This window comes from Primulina huaijiensis, chromosome 14, assembly GCF_012295235.1.
Source record: "Primulina huaijiensis isolate GDHJ02 chromosome 14, ASM1229523v2, whole genome shotgun sequence".
In the NCBI taxonomy this organism is placed as follows: Eukaryota; Viridiplantae; Streptophyta; class Magnoliopsida; order Lamiales; family Gesneriaceae; genus Primulina; species Primulina huaijiensis.
In genome coordinates this window covers 1,865,481-1,884,628 of record NC_133319.1, presented here as the reverse complement: position 1 = coordinate 1,884,628, position 19,148 = coordinate 1,865,481, and the positions used below count along the sequence as shown (strand labels likewise).

At 36.0% G+C, this 19,148-nt stretch overlaps 4 protein-coding genes across 6 annotated transcripts; 1 reads left to right on the top strand and 3 right to left on the bottom strand.

Annotated features, from left to right (window-relative positions):
* Nucleotides 1–130: 130 nt before the first annotated feature.
* LOC140956441 (exocyst complex component EXO70B1-like) lies at nucleotides 131–2,562 on the top strand. The gene has a single exon (XM_073413161.1). The coding sequence runs from the start codon at nucleotides 214–216 to the stop codon at nucleotides 2,146–2,148; it is 1,935 nt and encodes a 644-aa protein (XP_073269262.1). The 5' UTR covers nucleotides 131–213; the 3' UTR covers nucleotides 2,149–2,562.
* Nucleotides 2,563–4,899: 2,337 nt separating this feature from the next.
* LOC140957322 (SNF1-related protein kinase regulatory subunit gamma-1-like) lies at nucleotides 4,900–7,991 on the bottom strand. The gene is made up of 6 exons (XM_073414525.1): nucleotides 7,651–7,991; nucleotides 6,828–7,000; nucleotides 6,536–6,736; nucleotides 5,831–6,106; nucleotides 5,537–5,700; nucleotides 4,900–5,325 (listed from the first exon to the last, which is right to left on the bottom strand). Exons 1-6 carry the CDS (start codon nucleotides 7,817–7,819, stop codon nucleotides 5,025–5,027), a joined length of 1,284 nt encoding a protein of 427 aa, XP_073270626.1. The 5' UTR covers nucleotides 7,820–7,991; the 3' UTR covers nucleotides 4,900–5,024.
* A 2,309-nt stretch (nucleotides 7,992–10,300) lies between these two features.
* LOC140957533 (SWI/SNF complex component SNF12 homolog) lies at nucleotides 10,301–12,912 on the bottom strand. The gene is made up of 2 exons (XM_073414845.1): nucleotides 11,363–12,912; nucleotides 10,301–10,798 (listed from the first exon to the last, which is right to left on the bottom strand). The coding sequence occupies exons 1-2, from the start codon at nucleotides 12,910–12,912 to the stop codon at nucleotides 10,726–10,728; spliced, it is 1,623 nt and encodes a 540-aa protein (XP_073270946.1). The 3' UTR covers nucleotides 10,301–10,725.
* Nucleotides 12,913–14,662: 1,750 nt separating this feature from the next.
* Nucleotides 14,663–18,902, bottom strand: LOC140956585 (bifunctional riboflavin kinase/FMN phosphatase-like). Of its 3 annotated transcripts, XM_073413389.1 has the most exons (10): nucleotides 18,507–18,891; nucleotides 18,129–18,315; nucleotides 17,034–17,164; nucleotides 16,719–16,788; nucleotides 16,424–16,489; nucleotides 15,965–16,119; nucleotides 15,806–15,883; nucleotides 15,442–15,578; nucleotides 15,101–15,193; nucleotides 14,663–15,023 (listed from the first exon to the last, which is right to left on the bottom strand). In XM_073413389.1, exons 1-10 carry the CDS (start codon nucleotides 18,577–18,579, stop codon nucleotides 14,865–14,867), a joined length of 1,149 nt encoding a protein of 382 aa, XP_073269490.1. In that variant the 5' UTR covers nucleotides 18,580–18,891; the 3' UTR covers nucleotides 14,663–14,864. The 3 variants fall into 3 exon arrangements, with proteins under 3 accessions (XP_073269490.1, XP_073269491.1, XP_073269492.1); XM_073413390.1 differs by lacking the exon at nucleotides 16,424–16,489 and having other exon boundaries at nucleotides 18,507–18,893; XM_073413391.1 differs by lacking the exons at nucleotides 14,663–15,023; nucleotides 15,101–15,193 and adding an exon at nucleotides 15,229–15,357 and having other exon boundaries at nucleotides 15,388–15,578; nucleotides 18,507–18,902.
* Nucleotides 18,903–19,148: the final 246 nt, after the last annotated feature.

Sequence of the window (19,148 nt, the reverse complement as noted above, 5' to 3'; positions counted from 1 at the left end):
ATAGTAAATTATTAATATATTATTATTAAAATACAAATAAAAAAATTAAAAGATTGACACGTCATCAACACTGGCCCCCTCCGTGGCAAAGGGTGGTTCCTGTACAAAATACAAAAAAATTCTCGTTGTCATTCCTCTTCCCCAATTTGAAGCCTAATTAAAAATCTAATCTTTACGTACATAACCAGCATCGCCTCGGCGGGGGAAGAACACATGGCGGCGGCTATCGAAGGCCAGGATAAGGTGTTGGCCACCGCGCAGCGGATTGTGCAGAGCCTACACAATACATCCAACACCGATGATATGCTTTTAATCCTCTCCTCCTTCGATAACCGTCTATCCACTCTCTCCTCCTTTGTTTCAGGGGAAGAGAATACATCCAACGCCGTTATCGACCCACGATTCGCGGAAGCCGAGCTGGTCATTCTGAACGAAGCAGATTCGTCATTTTCGGACGATTACTTGGCTGCAGTTGACGAGATCATCCATTTGACCGAGGAAATCAACCTCAATCCGCGTGCCGCTGATGCCACGGACGGTGTGATGGACCGTGCGGAGAACGCGCTGCAGCTTGCGATGGCTCGTTTGGAGGATGAGTTTCGCCATATCCTGATCCGTAACACCGTCGCATATGACACCGAGCGTCTTCATCGATCTTCGCTCTCTTCCTCTTCGTCAATCGTTGCTACTGAGTTTTTCAACGATGACGTGAATGAAAATATTGAAGATGCGAGCAGCGGGAGGTACAGTCATCATGGTCACGGCAGGGGTATTAGCTTTGGTGGGGAAGATATGTCGTCCCTCGATTTGGTCCATCCCGACGCAGTGATTGATCTGAGGGAGATCGCAGATCGGATGATCCGATCTGGTTACGAGAAGGAATGCTGCCAGGTATATTGTAGTGTTCGACGTGATGTTCTTGACGAATGTTTGGCGATACTTGGAGTGAAGAAATTGAGCATTGAGGAAGTACAGAGGATGGAGTGGCGGTCCTTGGATGATAAGATGAGGAAGTGGATTCCAGAAGTTAAATTAGTTGTTCGGGATCTTTTATCTGGCGAGAAACGTTTATGCGATCAGATTTTTACTGGGTCCGATTTGATCAAGGAAGTTTGCTTCTTGGAAACATCGAAGGGATGCGTGATGCAGTTTTTAAATTTCGGAGAGGCGGTTGCCGTTGGGAGAAGGTCCGCTGAGAAATTGTTTAGGATTCTTGATATGTATGATGCGTTGGCTGCGATTTTACCAGATTTACAAGCACTGTTTATGGATGAAGATGCAGGTGATATGGTGTGTAGTGAGGCAAAGGGAGTGTTAGATGCCCTGGGTGAGACTGCAGTTGGGACTTTTGTGGAGTTTGAGAACGCTGTTCAGGGGGAGGTATCAAGGAATCCGATGCAGAATGGTGGGATTCATCCACTCACTAGGTATGTTATGAATTACGCAAAATTGATTGTGGATTATAGTGATACACTTAATTCACTCTTGGAGACTCTGGAGAATAAGTCAGGATTGGAAAAGAAGAATAATGATAATTTGGAGACAAGCTTCTCTCTCATTGCTCAGCGCCTCTTGGCATTGATAAGTTCTTTGGAATCAAATCTTGAGGAAAAATCGCGAATGTATGAGGATGGTGCAATGCCTTATATTTTTCTGATGAACAACATTCTTTACATTGTACAAAAAGTAAAGGACTCAGAGCTCCGAAAAGTTTTGGGCGATAACTGGATTAAAAAACGACGAGGTCTGATTCGGCAACATGCTACACATTATCTAAGAGCCGCATGGAGCAAGGTCTTGTCTTATTTGAAAGATGAAGGGATTGGCGGGAGCTCAAGTAGTGCAACAAAGGTGGCTTTGAAAGAAAGATTCAAGAACTTTAATACTTGTTTTGAAGATATTTATAGGATCCAGACTGCTTGGAAGGTTCCGGATCCTCAGCTTCGAGAAGAGCTCCGCATATCCATTTCGGAAAAAGTGATTCCGGCATATCGATCATTCTTGGGAAGGTTTGGGAGCCAACTAGAGAGCGGGAGGCATGCTGGAAAATATATTAAATACTCTCCTGAGGATTTAGAGAATTATTTGTTGGATCTATTTGAAGGAGCACCCCTTATTCTGCACCACATGAGAAGAAAAAGTACATAGAAATGCAGTAGTCTGGTGACGGGTATCCTTTTTGTTTTCAAGAATAGTTCGACTTCTACCTTCAGCTTGCTGACGTGCTCTTCACCGTTGATGTGAGCGTATTGGGCACAATCTGTTGTGAGAGGATGGTATTCACACCCCTTTGAGATATACTCTAATAACTTTGTACATGTATTATATCATCAATGTGTGGAACTATACATGTTTCATGTATTTATAATCATGAATCACATTTCGCAATGGGCAGCAGGTGATATTTGGGAGTCGATTACCATGGTTCTTTCAATTTGTTATGGATTGTGTTCATGTTGAGTTTAGTTATATTTTTTTGTTGTGAATCTAAACTGATGCTTGCATGTAAAAGAAAGAGGAAGCGAGGATACGTCTCAAGCAACAAGATTCAAATTCTGTTTAGCCTGCTTCACGAGGGTTTTTTCCTTTCTCTTAGTACTATGCTTTTTCCGTTCAATGGGAGAAGCTATTCTCATATGCTGTAAGCTACAGCATTACCCTACCGGTTCTCTAGTTGTTTCAATAGTCTCATTGCAATTATATTGCAACTTGCAAGGCTGTTAGGTCATCTTCAACCCAAAAATCTATTTTGGTGTAAATTCTGCACTAAAATAGTGCGATTTCTACTCCAAATACAACGTCCATCTCCAAACCATTTACTTCAAATCTTACACTATAAAATATATTCTTAGAATATTCTTTTTTATTTGATTTATTTAATTATTTTAAATATATTATTGAATATATTATTATTTAAAAATATCTAATTATTAAAATAATATATTATTATTATATAAATAATATTTACAATTTTTAATATTAATATTTATAATTAAAAAAACAAAAAAAATTAAAAAAAATAGAGATGCGCAGAGCTTGGCGCAGAGGGGAAATAGAGCTGCGAATTTGGCGCAGAGGGGAAATGGAGCATCCACGTCATTTTGGTGCAAGGGTCGGAGATGTCCTTATAGGTTACTTTGTCTTGTTTAGACGTCAAATATTGTGCTGACTAGACGTCAATTAGCAGTCCTTAAGGTGCTTGATTTATTGTAATATTTATTTTTCCGCCACTGAAGGGAGGTGTTTTGCATTCGATGACTTATTCACGTGGAGTGATACAGTAGTTAAAGATACCCAATAGTATGTTTTTATGTAGCTTCAGTTGGTGGATTGCCTTGGATTGTGGTTAAATGCTTTCCACTCTTGATTATTGTGTGGGCGAGAGCCTGCTGTCTGCAGCTCTATAGACTTCTTATGGTGCTTCATTTGAAAAACATAGTAGTTTTAAGCGTGGATTCTCTCTTGCTTTCTTTTCAACTTTTCACGGTCTTCCCTTGTTGCATCCGTACTTAGATTAAGCCTTTGGAGAAAATAGTGATTAATATTTATTTATACCTGAAAATGATGGTTCTCGCTTGGAATAAATGGGGGTATGTGGTTTTGATTTTTGAAGAGAAAACGATGAGATCCAACAATTATTTTAAATTTAAAAAAATGACAGGATTCCCTATCTTGCGCACCCGTGATGCATATGTTGACTTTACTGTGAATATGTGACAACTGTTTAAAATATTCTCAAAAAGCTTTCCCACCTTGGATCAACTTAGATGCATGAATATAAACTTGGAAAGATTTTATTAAGCAGATTGATATTTATATTTTTTTCAGATGAGAATATTTTAGTATAAGAATAATATCTTTTGGCTTTTAACTTTGTTTAAGTGCCTTTTAAGAATAGAAATTCTGTTGTATACCTTTCTTAGTGAGCGGTAGATGCATCGTTACCTTCTTTATATTGGGTTATTCAGTAAATAAGGCACCATTGGTCGGAACACGACCACCTTTTGACCCCACGTGAAAAAAATATTATGGTCAAATGGTGGCCATTTTTTTTTATATGAACCCAACCAATTTTACTCTCTTTTGCATTGTGGCAATTATTTTCAATTGATCTTTTCGTAGACGATTTTCAAAGATGGTTGCCATCGTCCTTTTTTAAATAAAATAAAATTGGGGGAACATATTGATACAATCGAGTCTCAAACCAAAGACATTGATTATATATTAGCTATAAGTTTTGTGGATTAATTGAAATCTTGCTATTCGATATATTTAGGCGATTAGATCTATGTTAAATAAGTTCGTGTTTTTGGATGTTTTTTATATGTTCATAACGTTATATTGTTGCTCGACAGTAGCCAAAGGTCATCACTTACAAATGTGTTGTTTGAGCTGCTTTAAACGGTTATTTATACCATATAAAAAGCTCATATACCATCACTCGTTTAATTTTTTTTTTTTGACGAGTTTGTGAAATATGTAAAAAAAAATTTATTATCGAGTTTGAACTTATATATGTAAAAAAAATTTATTATCGAGTTTGGACTTATATCAACATATTGTATTTTATTTAATTTTTACTGATGATTATTTTTTCTTTTTTAGCAATTGATGAGTTAATCATTATGACGATTGTATTTTTAAAAAAAAACCAGGTCTACTTTTACTGTGAAAATGAAACCTTGACTGTTCAAGAATCTCACGCACTTTATAAACTAACCATTGGCTCCCCAAACATACTTTAAAAAGTGCAATTGAAAAGTGAAGAACAATTCTCCTCACTCACTGGGTCAAACAAAGAAAAAGAAAAAAGAAGTAAAGAAAGAGAGAACTTCTGGTCAAGAACTCTTTCCATTAATTTCAAACTCATGGGGATGATTGTAGAGGTGTCTTTGTGCAAGATAACAAATACCATATCAAAATTTTATTCCACAACTACAAGAGAAACCAGTAGCTACACCTCATATGTTCATATATAGATTCTTGCATCAAAACAAACGAACTCTGCACTAGTTTGCAACAAGTTAAACCCTACTATTTGCAGGCAGTGGTAGGACTCCATCGAAGAAATCCCCGAAATAACCCCGAGGCTCGTGTACTAACTTTGAGATTATGTCCCTCAGGGTTATGACACCCTCCAGGTTTCCACCTCCATCTTCCACATATATTCGGTGGATCTTCATTGAGTCGAGCTTCATTATGACTTCTTTTAAAGTATCGTCTCTCCGGCATGTTACCATGCCAATCAACAGTGGCGACTCCTTCTCATGCTCCTCCTCCAGATAGCTTCTAACTGTTGTCAAGAAGTTTTTTGCAGTGATAGATCTGTACAAGTATGAAAGTACTCCGAATGAGCATGGACAAAACATAATTTTTTTATTCCTACTCGAAATTATCGAACTCTAGTCAAGCACGAGCATGATCTGACATATTTGAGATAAAACATATGCATTACTTTATTTTACAGATATATTAAAAAAATGTTATGAACTCGAACAGAAAACATGGAGAAAATAGATTAATTATAGAGAGAGACCTGTATTCCCTGTAAATTTGTGGTGCAATGAGAAGGAATTGGATATCCCTGATGCTTATATTACCAATTGCCTTGCTTCCTCCATTTTCAACCACTGGCACCCCTCCAACTCCCTTCTGCCTCATCAATTTAAATGCCTGCAGCACAGGCTCGTCTTCATTTACCTGAACATGGCAAACAAAACATAACGAATCAGAAGTATACTCTGAGATTATAAACACAAGTTTTGACATAAAAAAAAATTAAAAACCACACATGTTCATATGTATAATGTCAATGCCTTTCGCGAAGTACCTTGATGAGTTGTCTAGGTTTCATAAGGGGAAGACCGAGTTCAAACAGTTTCTTCGAACCCCAGCTCTCAAACCAATGAAGTCCAGCGCATTCTTTAAGCATGTGAATAACAGCACTCTGAGTGATAATATTATCAACCTTTGCTTCTCCTAAATCAACCACAGGGACACTTTTCATTCTGTACTTTGATAGCAGTAGGAGCATCGTCAAAAAAGAGTTTGCTTTCTGCAGAGCTAGAAATGGAGCCCAACGAAAAGATCCAGAAATATCGCCAACCTATTTATGGATCCATTAGGCAGATGGGATTAGGTTTAGGCCATAAGTCAAAAGTTGAAGAGAGCACAACCTTAAACACTATATTATTAGGTACGATATGAAAGAGTCCTTGAGTTCATTAGTTGCTTCACAATTTCTTGTTGAGCCGACCCCTTACGAAATTGAAGCACACGATGGCTCCCTATTAACAACTTTCAATATGCACATTAATCTAGCCTATAACATAAATATACGGGTCATATTATCTAGACAACTACTTCAATTCTTAACGAGATTGAGTACCTATGTTAGGTTATAAGACAAAGACAGAGTGCAAACCTAAAACTTTAGCCCAAAAAGTAGGACACGGACTCATATATATTAAACACTACAATTTCTTATGCTGCCAACATGAGATCATGAAAAGTGGTCAGGCGAGAGATTAGTCACCTTGGTGTTCCTGTAGAAATCAGAAGAAGTGAGCGTCTCAAAAAATTTCCCGCAAGTTGCTGTGGGAGAGTCGGGGTGCATACTTTTAAACCGTGGAGATGACATTCCATTTGCGGCTGCGGTAACAGCTGAGGCAGTAGCATCTTCTGTGTCGCTTAAGGCAGAATCAAAGGCAGTCTTGCTGCCTTCCATCCTCTCAGACTGCAGCCAAAGTTTAAATTTATTTCTATTTTTTATGATTGTAATTCAGAGAACAAAGAATTTTAATGGGATTGAACTGAGAACATTAAACCTGATGTAATATCCAAACAACTATGCCAGCAAACTCTACAACGCCAATATATCGGTCGATCCAACTCGCGTCTTCTGGTGCTTTCACATCCACAACTGGTGCACTAAGGATTTTATGACGTGCAAGTAATTTAACGGCTTCCGCGAGATTTGTATCCGAACTTATCTCAATAACTGCACATGAAATTGCTTAGAATTAAAACCCCATATCTGAAAGATACTGACTGGCCAAAGAAGATAATCAAGAAAACAAAATACATATATACCATGCTACCCACCCAAGTATTTTTAACATAACATCACAAAAAAAAATTCAATGAGGCATCTGACATATTTTCATAGCCTGCTATCAGAAGCATCTAAAGAGACAGCAAATCATAGTTTTGGCGAATGATCTCTGCATAAACACACCTATCCGGTATTTAGTAATGTCAGATATCAGCTATTACTTTCTTAATTCTTGTCCTCAATAAACATTCATTTTAATACAATACAAAGCAACAATAGCGTAACTTCAAACAAAAACAGAGTAATTGTGAGAGAAAGTATTATCGTAAAGTGAACCATAATTCCAAAATACAGTAAAGTGACTATAAAAAGTAAGAAATTGAACCCGAAGTTCATTGGAACAAATCAACCCTTCCGAAGATTCTAAATTTGTAACACGGATTATTGATCATTTAAATCGTCATCTGTTCACAGACCACGGACACGTACAAGAATTTTTTTACAAAACAGACTTCAATCTAGAAATAATTGTGACCCAATCTTCAATCAAGAGCAGGAATCACAGTAAATATTTTATTCCATGAATGAAAGATTACCTTGGGTAGGAGGAGCAGGGGGGAAGGCGGAAACAGGAATACTCTCAAAACAAGCGTTAAGCTTCTCAGTAGGTGTCAGCTGCTGTTCTTGAATATCCCATAAATCTTCCACTTGCATACCCACCTCAGCTTCTGGGCTCCTCGGTGTTTCGCTTTCTTCCATCACCATTTTTGATACGTATGATATATGTATTTGTGTATGTATATGCTTTCTCAAACAACCCACACCTAAAAACACACACGTTCACCACTCTCAAATGATCAAGAAAAGATTTTTTACACACAGAAAAAGAAATCCACCTGCCAAATTCCACAATCTTGAAAGCTGATCTCACAGAACAGAATACATGTAAAATAATCATATAATAATGTAAAATCGTGGGACGTGGGCTGTCTACATTGTTGATCCTGGCCGTTGAATGTGATCTGGCGACACGTGTCTTCGATGGCTTTTGCAGCAGGATGATCCATGTAGAAGACGATAAATTCGGGTCCTTTTGGTTCTTATCCATTGGAGCACTATTTTAACGATCATACTCATCCGAGTTTCACTTGGGGCCACTCGCAACATGCAACAGACAACGAAAGAACAGTATTAAAAAGTGGCAGGTTGTTCAAAATTTATCTATTGTTACAAGAAAAATCATTTTTTTATTTTATAAGTTTGACTTAATTTTGATTTTTTATATTGTTAAATTTTGATTTTAATTTGTTATTTTTATTTTTGTTTTGATTATTTTAGTTTTTTTACAACTTTCAATGTAAAAAATTAAAATTGTAAAAATTCGTAAAATATAAAATTAAAATTAATATCTGATAAAACAAAGGACCAAAATCAAGCAAATATATCAAATCAAAAATGCAGTTTTACCGATCTTTATATGGTAATTTGGACCTTTAATTTGTTCCTTATTAAAAAAAGGACTACCAATGAAACATTTTAGTTTTTTAATTTTTAGATGCATCCAATTGTGTTAAGAATTTATTCACAATAGAAAAAATACACAAATAAATACACAAAAAACTTATTTGAGATGAAAAATATTATTTTTTATGTTAAAAAAAATATTTTTCACTTTAAATATTGATCCGATGACCTGTTTCATAAAAATAAATTTGTGAAACTATCTCATAAGAAACCTAATCGGATAAATAAAAGCTGAACAAAAAATTTAAAGAAACCCTTTTTCGAAAAAAAAATAGATGCAAAATGTTTTCGGTCAAAAAACAATATTCTTATCAATTTATCGTGTTATTATTATTATAAATCCATATGGTCTAACTGAATCACGATGGCTTATTCGATATAAATACAAGGAATGATAAATAATAATTTTACAAAAAAATAATCGAGAATAATTTTACAAACTTTTATACAAATAGATAATTGGTTTTTTTGCAAGCATTTATTTATCCGTAAATATACGGACATCGTAAGATATTTCTTTCCCAAAAAAAAAAAAGAATGATTATAGAAATTTATTTAACGAAAGGGAAAATATAATTTGAAGAAATTATTTTAGTGAATTTAATTCATTAATACTTATATGCACAATTAATATTTTTTTATCATGACAACTATTTTTCAAAGATTTCATCATTGAAAATTTATAACTGCGTTACTTGAATTTCTTAATAGCTAATATTAAAAAATAAAAATAATGAAATAACAGGGTACGTTTATATTTTGGAAAAAAATGGAACGTAGAACATTTTGAGTCAGAGTCGGACCAACTTCAACTCGTTACACGAATTAAGTGGAATTTCCATGATTCCCTCATAGTAGCACAAGTTTTTTCAAATTATTATTACTAATTACATACAATAATTGAATGTCACTTTCCTATAAAAACACGCATTAGATAGTAAGATGTCACATTCATTTGACTATATTTCATAATGAGGCACGCCTAGAATAAATATGAATTGCCCCAAATATAACCTCAGCATGCGAAGATTTTCAATCCAGATTCTCAACTTTTTCATTAGTTTTAGAAAACATGTTCCCCACAAGACTTAAAAACGAAGGGATGGGGGCAATGGCGTGTTTAGGATGGCCACAGGAAGGTCTCGTACGAGTTCGACCAATTCCAAGATTTGTCACTCCTTGGCCCAAAACCAAGCAGGTCTAGTTGGACCCAGAAATCCATTAAGCACTAGACAAGTTTTAAATTTTAATAAATACAAAATAAAAGTCCAAAAATTAGCATATTCATCAAAATTATGTGTAATCCATAACATTTTAATAATAAGTTTGCCAAAAAAAATACTGAGAGTTAAAGTTATGCAAGACATTCATTATTCAATAAAATATAAATATATTATTATAAGAACGAATCCATTAAAACCAATTACCCGCCTCGACCCGCTTCTAGACCCTTTGACCGGGTTTAGACCGGCACCGTTCGGGGCCAGGTTTAACAGACAAAAGATTGATGAAGTGAGAAACATATGACTGTGTCAAAGCTAAGCAACGACTCATTGCAAAATCATATGGTCCTATATGCCGCAGAAAGAATGCAACAAGTCAAATAAGAAGTAACAGTATTCTCACCAAAATATGTAGGCTTAACCGGCTGAACAAAGCAAGCCGCGGCATAAAGAATGCATCAAGTTCGATAAGAAGTAACGGTATTCCCACCAAAATATGTAGGCTTAACCAGCTGAACAAAGCAAGCCGGAAAATACGAGTTCGAATTCATTTCAAATTTGTAGGGAGAGAGTGTGAAGCACAGTCATGGATTACATAACTCTGATATTTTCATCATGGTTCTGTCCCATGAGAATGTGACACGACTTTAAGGACAAATAACAGAACCTCTAAAACTAGAACTAAAAGTCTAAAGGTCATCCCTGAATTAGCATATTTTTCAGACTGAAAAATATCAACATAAATTAAAAGTCAGGACAAGTCAACAGCATTCTAACTTAGTATCGATTCTAGCATAAGGCTACTGATATACCCTAAATATGGATTAGTATTAAGTTTTGAAATGGCTCAGAACGAGATATAAATGAGAGAAATGGTAAAGAAAGTTACACGTAAACTAGTGCACAAGTTAAACGGTTGCTCAACTATTTGCTTCCAGGAGCTTCACTCCCAGCAGCAGTCTTGCGATTTAAGTACCGGATAACTGCATCTTCGATCCTATGCCACGCAGAAAGGTAAATTAGAAATGCCCCAAAAAAGGAAGAAATGAACATGCGTCAAAAGTTTAACTACACATAAAGATACAACTGTCTTCAGAATATTTGCATAATAACAAACAGACAAATACAATTGGCATTCATGGTAAGATACCAAAACAGAAGACAGCAGCACAATGCCACAACATATCAATCAGTCGATTGGTACATGAAAAAAGTATGAGCAAATCAATTCTCAAATGGAATAGAAAGAGCAAATTCTTGGACTTTAAGTCACTCATTCTTAACGTAATTTTGGTTAGACATTCATGTTCAAAAATTAGGTACACAACTGAAAATTTTCAGAAGGAAGAGAAACCACAATGACATGCATAAAAAAGATGTCCAGCTCAAGCCTCAAGCAAACATAAAAAATTACACATTTGCAACATAAGTAATCAATTTTAGAGATAAAGATGTGTAATCTACAATTTCAACATACAATGGTTCGTGCAACAAATACGTATGCCACGAAATTTTGAATTTCCTTCTCACAATCACAAATGCCAAAAATATATATACATACCATGGTTGATGGTAAAACTCTGCTTGCCGCTCTTTCTCCACGTCGCGATTGGTATCTAGTGAAGCAAGCTTCAAATCCCTGGCTTGAGAAGCAATTAAGGAATTAATGAACTCTCCAGGTGACTGACTAAATCCAAGAAAGAAAGCTCGTCTTCGGCGATGCTCATGGATTTTCTTTATAGCAGAAGAAATTGATTCATCACAATTTTCAATCTCCTTGTTCTTCTCTATGTTGGCCAAAAAATTTGACATTTCCCTTTCTAACGTCCAAGGAATATCAACAAGCACATCATAGCAAGTATTTCCAGCGGGACTACCACCAGAGAGCTTAATTTTATGCTCTATGTGTATCGGACCAGGTGGAATCAAATGAGGTGTTATCTTCTGCATAACCATGGAAAATTTCAACTTGTCTTCTCCAAACACTTTCCTAAGAGGTGAATCACACATGAAGGAGGAAGAGTCACCGGGTATTTGTAATTTTCTAGTTTTCACATAGTGCCAAAGTGCTGCAATAATTCTAGGTCGGGTATCCACCTCAATGCCAAGAACTTCATGCAAAGCTTGTGAAAGTTTAAACTTTTCAGGGCAATAATTAATCTCCAATCTAATAATTGCAGTGAATTCCTTGTCTCCTTTCCTCTTCACCTCAAACCCCTCATGAAGCACTGGTGATCGAGAACTCTCCCAAAGTATTACGTTGTTATCTGGATACAGATTTTGATCCAAGTAAATAGTAATTTTCTTGAAGAAGGTTGAAAACTTTGGGTAGGAACAGCTTGATTTCTGCACTTGTCCTTCCAAAGCGGGATCTTTGCCATCTTCTAAAATTCTCCCAATCATCCTGAGTGTCCAAGAAGGTGGTTCAGCATTTTCCTTCACGGAATCTGTTTGTGCCTGGTTCGCATATGTGTTGAACAAATATACACGTAGGATCTTCTGAGCACGTACAGGATTTTTAAGGGCTTCTAATATCTCAACCTTTTTCCTCGTAAGGGCAGCATCTACACGAGACTCAAATTCAACCAATTGAGTATAAAGAGCAGATTCTGGCACTATCGCTGCAACTTTATCAGGAATAGCTTTATCCGGAACCTTCCGCTTCCCTCTATGTGCAGCTGGGGTCAGTTCCATGGTTTTCATTGGGGAAGCAGTTCCCTGAGCTGATAATCCCCCAGAAGGCCGAGAAGGTGGTTTGTGCAGGCGCTTCCCTGTTCCTGCCCCTCCAGACCCAGGAGTGGACACAGATGGTGAGGAAATGCTGATGTTATTGTGGCCCTGAGGCTGGGTTGCCATGAACTGAGCTTGAGTGTGGACTTGAACTGTTTGGCCCTGCGCAAACGCCTGCGCCTGAGGTTCTGATGGTTGAAAATGTCCAGGAAAGTAGGGCCTAGCTTGAGGCTGATTCTGGGGCAGCATCTGGGGTACCTGTTGCTGGTTATGATTCAAGGGCATCTGCATCGGAATTTGCATTTGCTTTCCTACAGGATTCCCAAAACCGAAATTTCCCCTCACAGGGTTGTGGTTTTTATGAATATTATGATTATCCATAGCAAATTTTCAATTCTAAAACATTCAACACCCACAATTTCTGCAATTTGAAAATAATTTCATCGTGTTAGAGAAAAATATAACTTCCAGATAGCAAGAAAATTCATCTTTTTAATCTTTCAGCAACAAAAACCAAACAATTCTCGTTTAAACAAAGCTAGATAAAGTGAACTTTCACTATCAATTTTTGCAATCGGGATATCACAGGATTTGAGGAGATTTGGAACTAAAGGTGGGATGGAATCTTTAAAACAGATTAAATCCCATCAATATTGAGTCAATTCCTGCATTCTGGTTTGAACATTTGAAATTTTTAGGCTCCGTCACAGTTCGAGCCTGTTGAACTCAGCTCCAAAATCACACAGAAACTGAAAACGAAATCAAGCCCAGGAGAGGAGATAAAACAAAACAAAAGATAAGTAAAACCTAGAATGATATTACCATATAAAAATATCAAAGCCATACGAAAACCTGAAAATTAACGTACCAAAAAAAGAGATGGAGCAATAAATACGAGAGGGTGGCTGAAGACTGGTAACACAGAAGATGAGACGCGGGCGGAGGCAGAGAAATGGCAGCTGAATGACACAGGTGGCAGTGGGGTGGCGGCGATAACAGAGGTTGGAGCTGGTGATGGTGGCCGTGGGGTTTTGCCAGAATGGATTATATTTGGGAATAATAAATTTGCGAAGGACCCGGGATTTCAAACCCCGGCACTTGCTATAAAAAATTTTAAGATTAAATAATAATATCAAAATTAATTTTCAGGATAAATATTCAAAACATTAGTATTTTATTTAAAAATATAATAAAAATTTGAATATAAGAATATTGAAGTTTATTGAGAAACTTGATTCATAACGTTTATCCGAATATGCTTATTTAAATGTTTTTTTAAAAATAAATAAATTTTTTGAATAATCTCACTGTTTTGAGTTAAATCTGTTCACCAAATAATTTTGATTATATTATTATTCTAAAATTTTAAATTTTTTTTAAATTATTACTGTTATTATTATTAATTTATTTCACGTAATTATTATTATTCTTTTTATCAATATTATTATTTATTTAAACAGCTTGAATTTAAATCGAATTTAATAGAACAATCTTGATTTGTTGACGGGCTAATTTTTTTATTTATTTTTTCCATCCATGTTAAAAAATATTCTTACTTACTTTAGTGCATCTTCTTGTTGGACTTAGAGACTTATTGAGTTTGTATCTTTTGAATGAAAAATTGGACAAGCGATGCCTAATAGTTGGTAAGTGGAAAATGTCATATATAGGAAAATAAACAAAGCATTGGTGAGCTTATATTGAGTTTCACTTTATGGAGGTGTAACAATGATTGGTCAAGAAGCTCTCTCTCGCGCACGTCGGCGCAGGGAGGGTGCAATTCATGGGCCCGATTTGCAGTGCAAAAAGGCTTGACTTGTGTGCAAACGTACAAACGCGACCTGGGTGCGTCGAATATCGGACCGATACCTGGCTTTTGCTATTTTTTATTTTCGAAAAACCTTTAGTGTTCCAACTGAAATGACCTTTGGTGCTTTCCTCCATTCTCATATTTTCGAAAGCTTCATCCTCGAAGCACATACCGGAGGGGACGAGTCTGTTTTAAGGACACTGTATTTCATACAGGCATCGGTTTGATTTATTTTGATAATTTTGCTTCTGTTTTGTTCACGATATTGACTCGCTGGTTTCTCGTATACTTCCTGTTTCTTCCATATACTTTGTACAACACTTCTTTCTTTCCTTGTAAAATAAATTGCTAATACATTCAACAAAAATAGTGTTAATGAATGGAAACGAGTTCTTCATTTTTATTCTATTTCTTGAAATGATCTACGAGATGATTGTTCAAGAAAAGTTGAGGTAGGGTCAATCTGCAATCAGTGCACCCTTTATTTGTGAGCTACAGAAGAAAACCCCAGACAAGAACGTCCTCAGATTTCCGACTCAACGCAGAAATCATCTACAACATAATCTTCACGTTTGAAAGATTTGCATAATTTGTGGGAAAATGCAGGCAAACTCAAAGCAGCATCAGCAGTCACTTTATCTTCATCGAGTATTTCGAGGTTGTTCAAAATCAATTTGTTGTCCTGCGGAATGTCTCCAGGCAATTAGAAGAAGCTTCAATCAAAGCATATAGATCCCTTTATAATTCAATGTCACTTACCTCACTTATAGACCTTTGAAGGTAGCCCACAATCAACACCTGCATCTTACCATCGTAAACGTTGTGATTGCTTCCATCTAGTATACAAACATTCTGAATGAGAAAAAAATTCACTGTGAGAACTATGAGAAAGCAAATGCGTGAACTAAGTTATGAACCATTTCTGTGAATGGAGTTTGCCTGTGATTATACATATGTTTATCTAACAGAAGTGTAGATTTCGCGAAGGAAATTTATAAGTGTTGTGAAAAAGAAATCTAGAAGACATGGCAGTCTTCACTCTTCACGTTTTCATTAGCATAAATGTCTAGAACAGTGATAGCCATAAATAATGTACTCACAATTTTTCTCTCAAAGTTGCAACAACAAAGGCTCCAACCTATGCTGATTACAGCTTTTGAGACTTTCAGCTCATCAAATTTGACCCAGCCAAGGTAAAGTCCCCAGATTTGGTCAGGGAGCACAGTAAGGCTATTATCTGGATTTGTACATAAAAAGATGTTCCCAGGACAATAACATATAAGACGAACAGCGTGAAACTGAAAAGCATGCGCGTAAAAAAGATGTGCAAACAGAATTTAACACCTTCAGTGAACGAACAAAATGCTAATAAAATTTCCAGAACGGATTCGACATGGTGTTAAACTAAAACAATCGTACAATGAAACATGTAACTCACAAGAAAAGGAAAATAGATCTTGAAACCTGCATATGCATGAAAAAGCCCATCGGTAAAGATGCCTGATAGATTAATAGGTTCGATGGGCAAAGTTTTTCCAACCCCTGCAGTAACCAAAATTGCTTCAACAGCATGCATTCAAGACCGTTGACAAGAGAGTGGATTTAGCGAAACAAGAATCATACAGTCTTCGAATTGTGGAAGACCCCATAGTTCTGGCTGGAACTCTAGGAGTGAGTGAAGTATAGAATCTGCAACAGAAAATGTATCTGTTCCAATTTGGAGTGACGGCACTGCTACTACCTTCATTTGAGCAGACTTTCCTGCTTTTACTCCCACTCTGTTAAAATCGAGGTGTGGAATGAAAAATAGTATTGAATAAAAAAAAGCACGCAGGTTATTAGGCATGATGGAGGTAGTAGAGGACCCATGATTTTGAATAGGCCATGATGGAGGCTGAGAGGGCGATTTAATGTATTTGGGGGCGAAACTTAAACTTTTAGACAAATTACAAATAAAGTTTAATTGTTTTTTTTCAAAAAAAATAAAGTTAAGCGGGTGATCCTACTTTCACCTCCACCAGGTGTGTCCCTCTGATGAAGGGTAACCTCCGCATGATAAGAAACAATGTAATGAACACTTACTGAGAATCTTCTATCACAAGACAATGCAATGGATCGACTCCAATTCTATTTGCAGCTTCAATGTATCTGATTATCAGAGATACTCAGATAACACAACAAGAAGGAATCAAGCTTCCTCGTGATTTAAAGTAAGCTAGTGCTACATGTGATATTAACTCAGTACTATATGCATAATTGATTTTGCTTGTTTTAGTACTAATAGCAACGATAAAAAAGCTTTACCAAAGAAAAATGCGAACTTCTCAATTCACAATGGATTAGGTCCTGTAAGTGGCTCTCTTAAATAATAACTTACATATCCGGAGAGGGCTTTCCTGACTTGACCTGGTCACTTCCAAGAATGGCAACAAAGCGTTCTTTCCAACCTATAAAAAGCAACACCATACAATTGATAGGCTTGGGAAATTATTTTTCTTGTTGCAAAATTACTATATCCCTTCAGAAGTGATTTTTGAGTAATCAGTTTATCAATACCTTATTAGTGATCAAATATGTTTAGGGCATTGACCTTGAAAATATATTATAACTAACCATACATAGTACTTTTAAGTAATGAACAAAACCTCATGAGTGATTTCGTAGAAATATTAATAAGGTAAAAAAACATTACCGTCATGGTGTGATATTTTTCCGTCAATGTTTTTACTCAAAGAATTTGATGCAAGTGCAAACTGTATTCCATGTTTGTGAAGATGTCTCATAAGACGGTCAGCACCAGGAACTGGTTTTGCCTCTTTCCACCTTAACAAAAACAATGGATGATATCGAGCAAATATAAAGTAGGGAATAAAATCAGTTCAATCATTCATGATCATCAAGTTCTATGAACGCTGATGGTCCATGACAAATTTAGGATACTAGAATAACCATTTAATCGTCATTTTCAAAATTCAGCCCCTATTTAGTGGAGAATAATAATTTTTTATAACAAATCTAGTGCATGGGTTTTGAATAGGCAATGAAAGGAAAGAGATCATCCAGACTCATATTCTAGTTTGAGACATGTCATTTACCATTTAGCATACTTGTTCGAAAGTGCTATGACGTCAGCCAGAGAGCCTTTGCTACTTAAAAGGTCGCACTTGTAGAGATATATGAAACAAAACTTTTAAATCAACAGTCGAGCATATCAGTTGATAATTGAATACGACTAGCATTGGTAAAGTTGAGATTAATTTAAGGGGAAAAAGATATCAAAATTCTTCCAAGACCAATTTTCACGCCAAATTAAAAGTATCCATCATAGAATAAATTGACAACAAGGGACAAGTCCCTCAAGCTCACAGACTCGGTCCAAGAAGAAATTAGAAGAAACAAGCAGTAACAACTACCATCATATTTTGTAATTACTCCAACAAAATGTCATTCATGTATAGAAGTTGTTCCCCTATTATATTAATTACGGATGATTATGACTCAAAAGCCACTCCACAAATAAAACAGACTTGAAATGGTTAGGCGTGATCATAGGCAGACAAGTCTGGGACAACTAATGAATATAATAAATCATTCCTTCTTTCCATGTTACACATAACACACTGACGGTAGTATAAAAGACATGTACTCAACAATTGTAGCGACCGCCTGTGACAGTGTATGACTTCCAGCATCCAAAATACTTGCAGCAAAAATCAATTTTTCGAATAGAAGTACTTTCGGCAACATGAATTATGTACTCTGCCAGATGAGAGATTTAGAAACTCACTTTCCATAGTACATTGGCATGATTTCTCGAGTAAATTGTTCCGGAGTCAAGGGAAGATCATAATCATCCACAATTGTTATAGCTGATTCTTTCTGCGTCATTCCCAATCTCTTCTTTTCCTTCTCATTGTCCTGGATCTTCCCATATTTAGCCAAGAAATTCTTCAGAATGTCCTTAGTCACTTGCTCTGAAAATACACACCCAAAGTCACCACCGATATATAAAACCCATTTCTCCGGGCAAACCACAAATCTTTCAAATGGCGGAAACTAAAAATTTCTAAAAACTAACATGAACTTGTTTATACTAGTCAGTTCACACTAGCTAGCTCAGCTACTGAAAACAGAAACCAAGAAAAAGGGATTGAAGATAATATACCTGTATTCAAAAGGGTCCCATCCAAATCAAATATAACAGCAAAAACACGAGTCTTTGGACATGAATTCTCCATTGAACTCGCAAAATGTAATGAATCTGTGCCCGTTTGACAGGAAAGGAAATTAACGCCGTAAATATAGAGAAGAAGCTGAAAGAAGGATCGATTCCCATCGCAAATAGGCTTATTGATAGATAGCGTAAAGAAGTTTAGTGTGTGTGCGTGTGTGTTTTCGCCTGTCTCCAGCAATGGCGTAGATTCTGAAAACTAATGGGAATTGTCTGGCATATGCCAAATGCTGCAAACAGATGCCTTCGCCGTATTCGATATTTGCTTCAATGCCATTATTTTCCATATTTCCATTATTTATTTAGAATTTTGGTCGGATTAAGAAAATAGTTAGTAGTAAAAAAAACTTTTATTGATATTTTATGAAATAATTGAATAAAAATTAATTTGTCGTACGTAAAATAAATCAAAAACTGGGGAGGGAAATTGGAATCAGGACTCGATAATAAATTAAAGATGGTATGACTTTATAATATTTTTAAAGTTCATTTACCTTTTTAGATTTAGATTTAGATTTAGATTTAAATTAGATTACATAATTTAAAAGATATTATATCTATATGTGATTTTTAAAA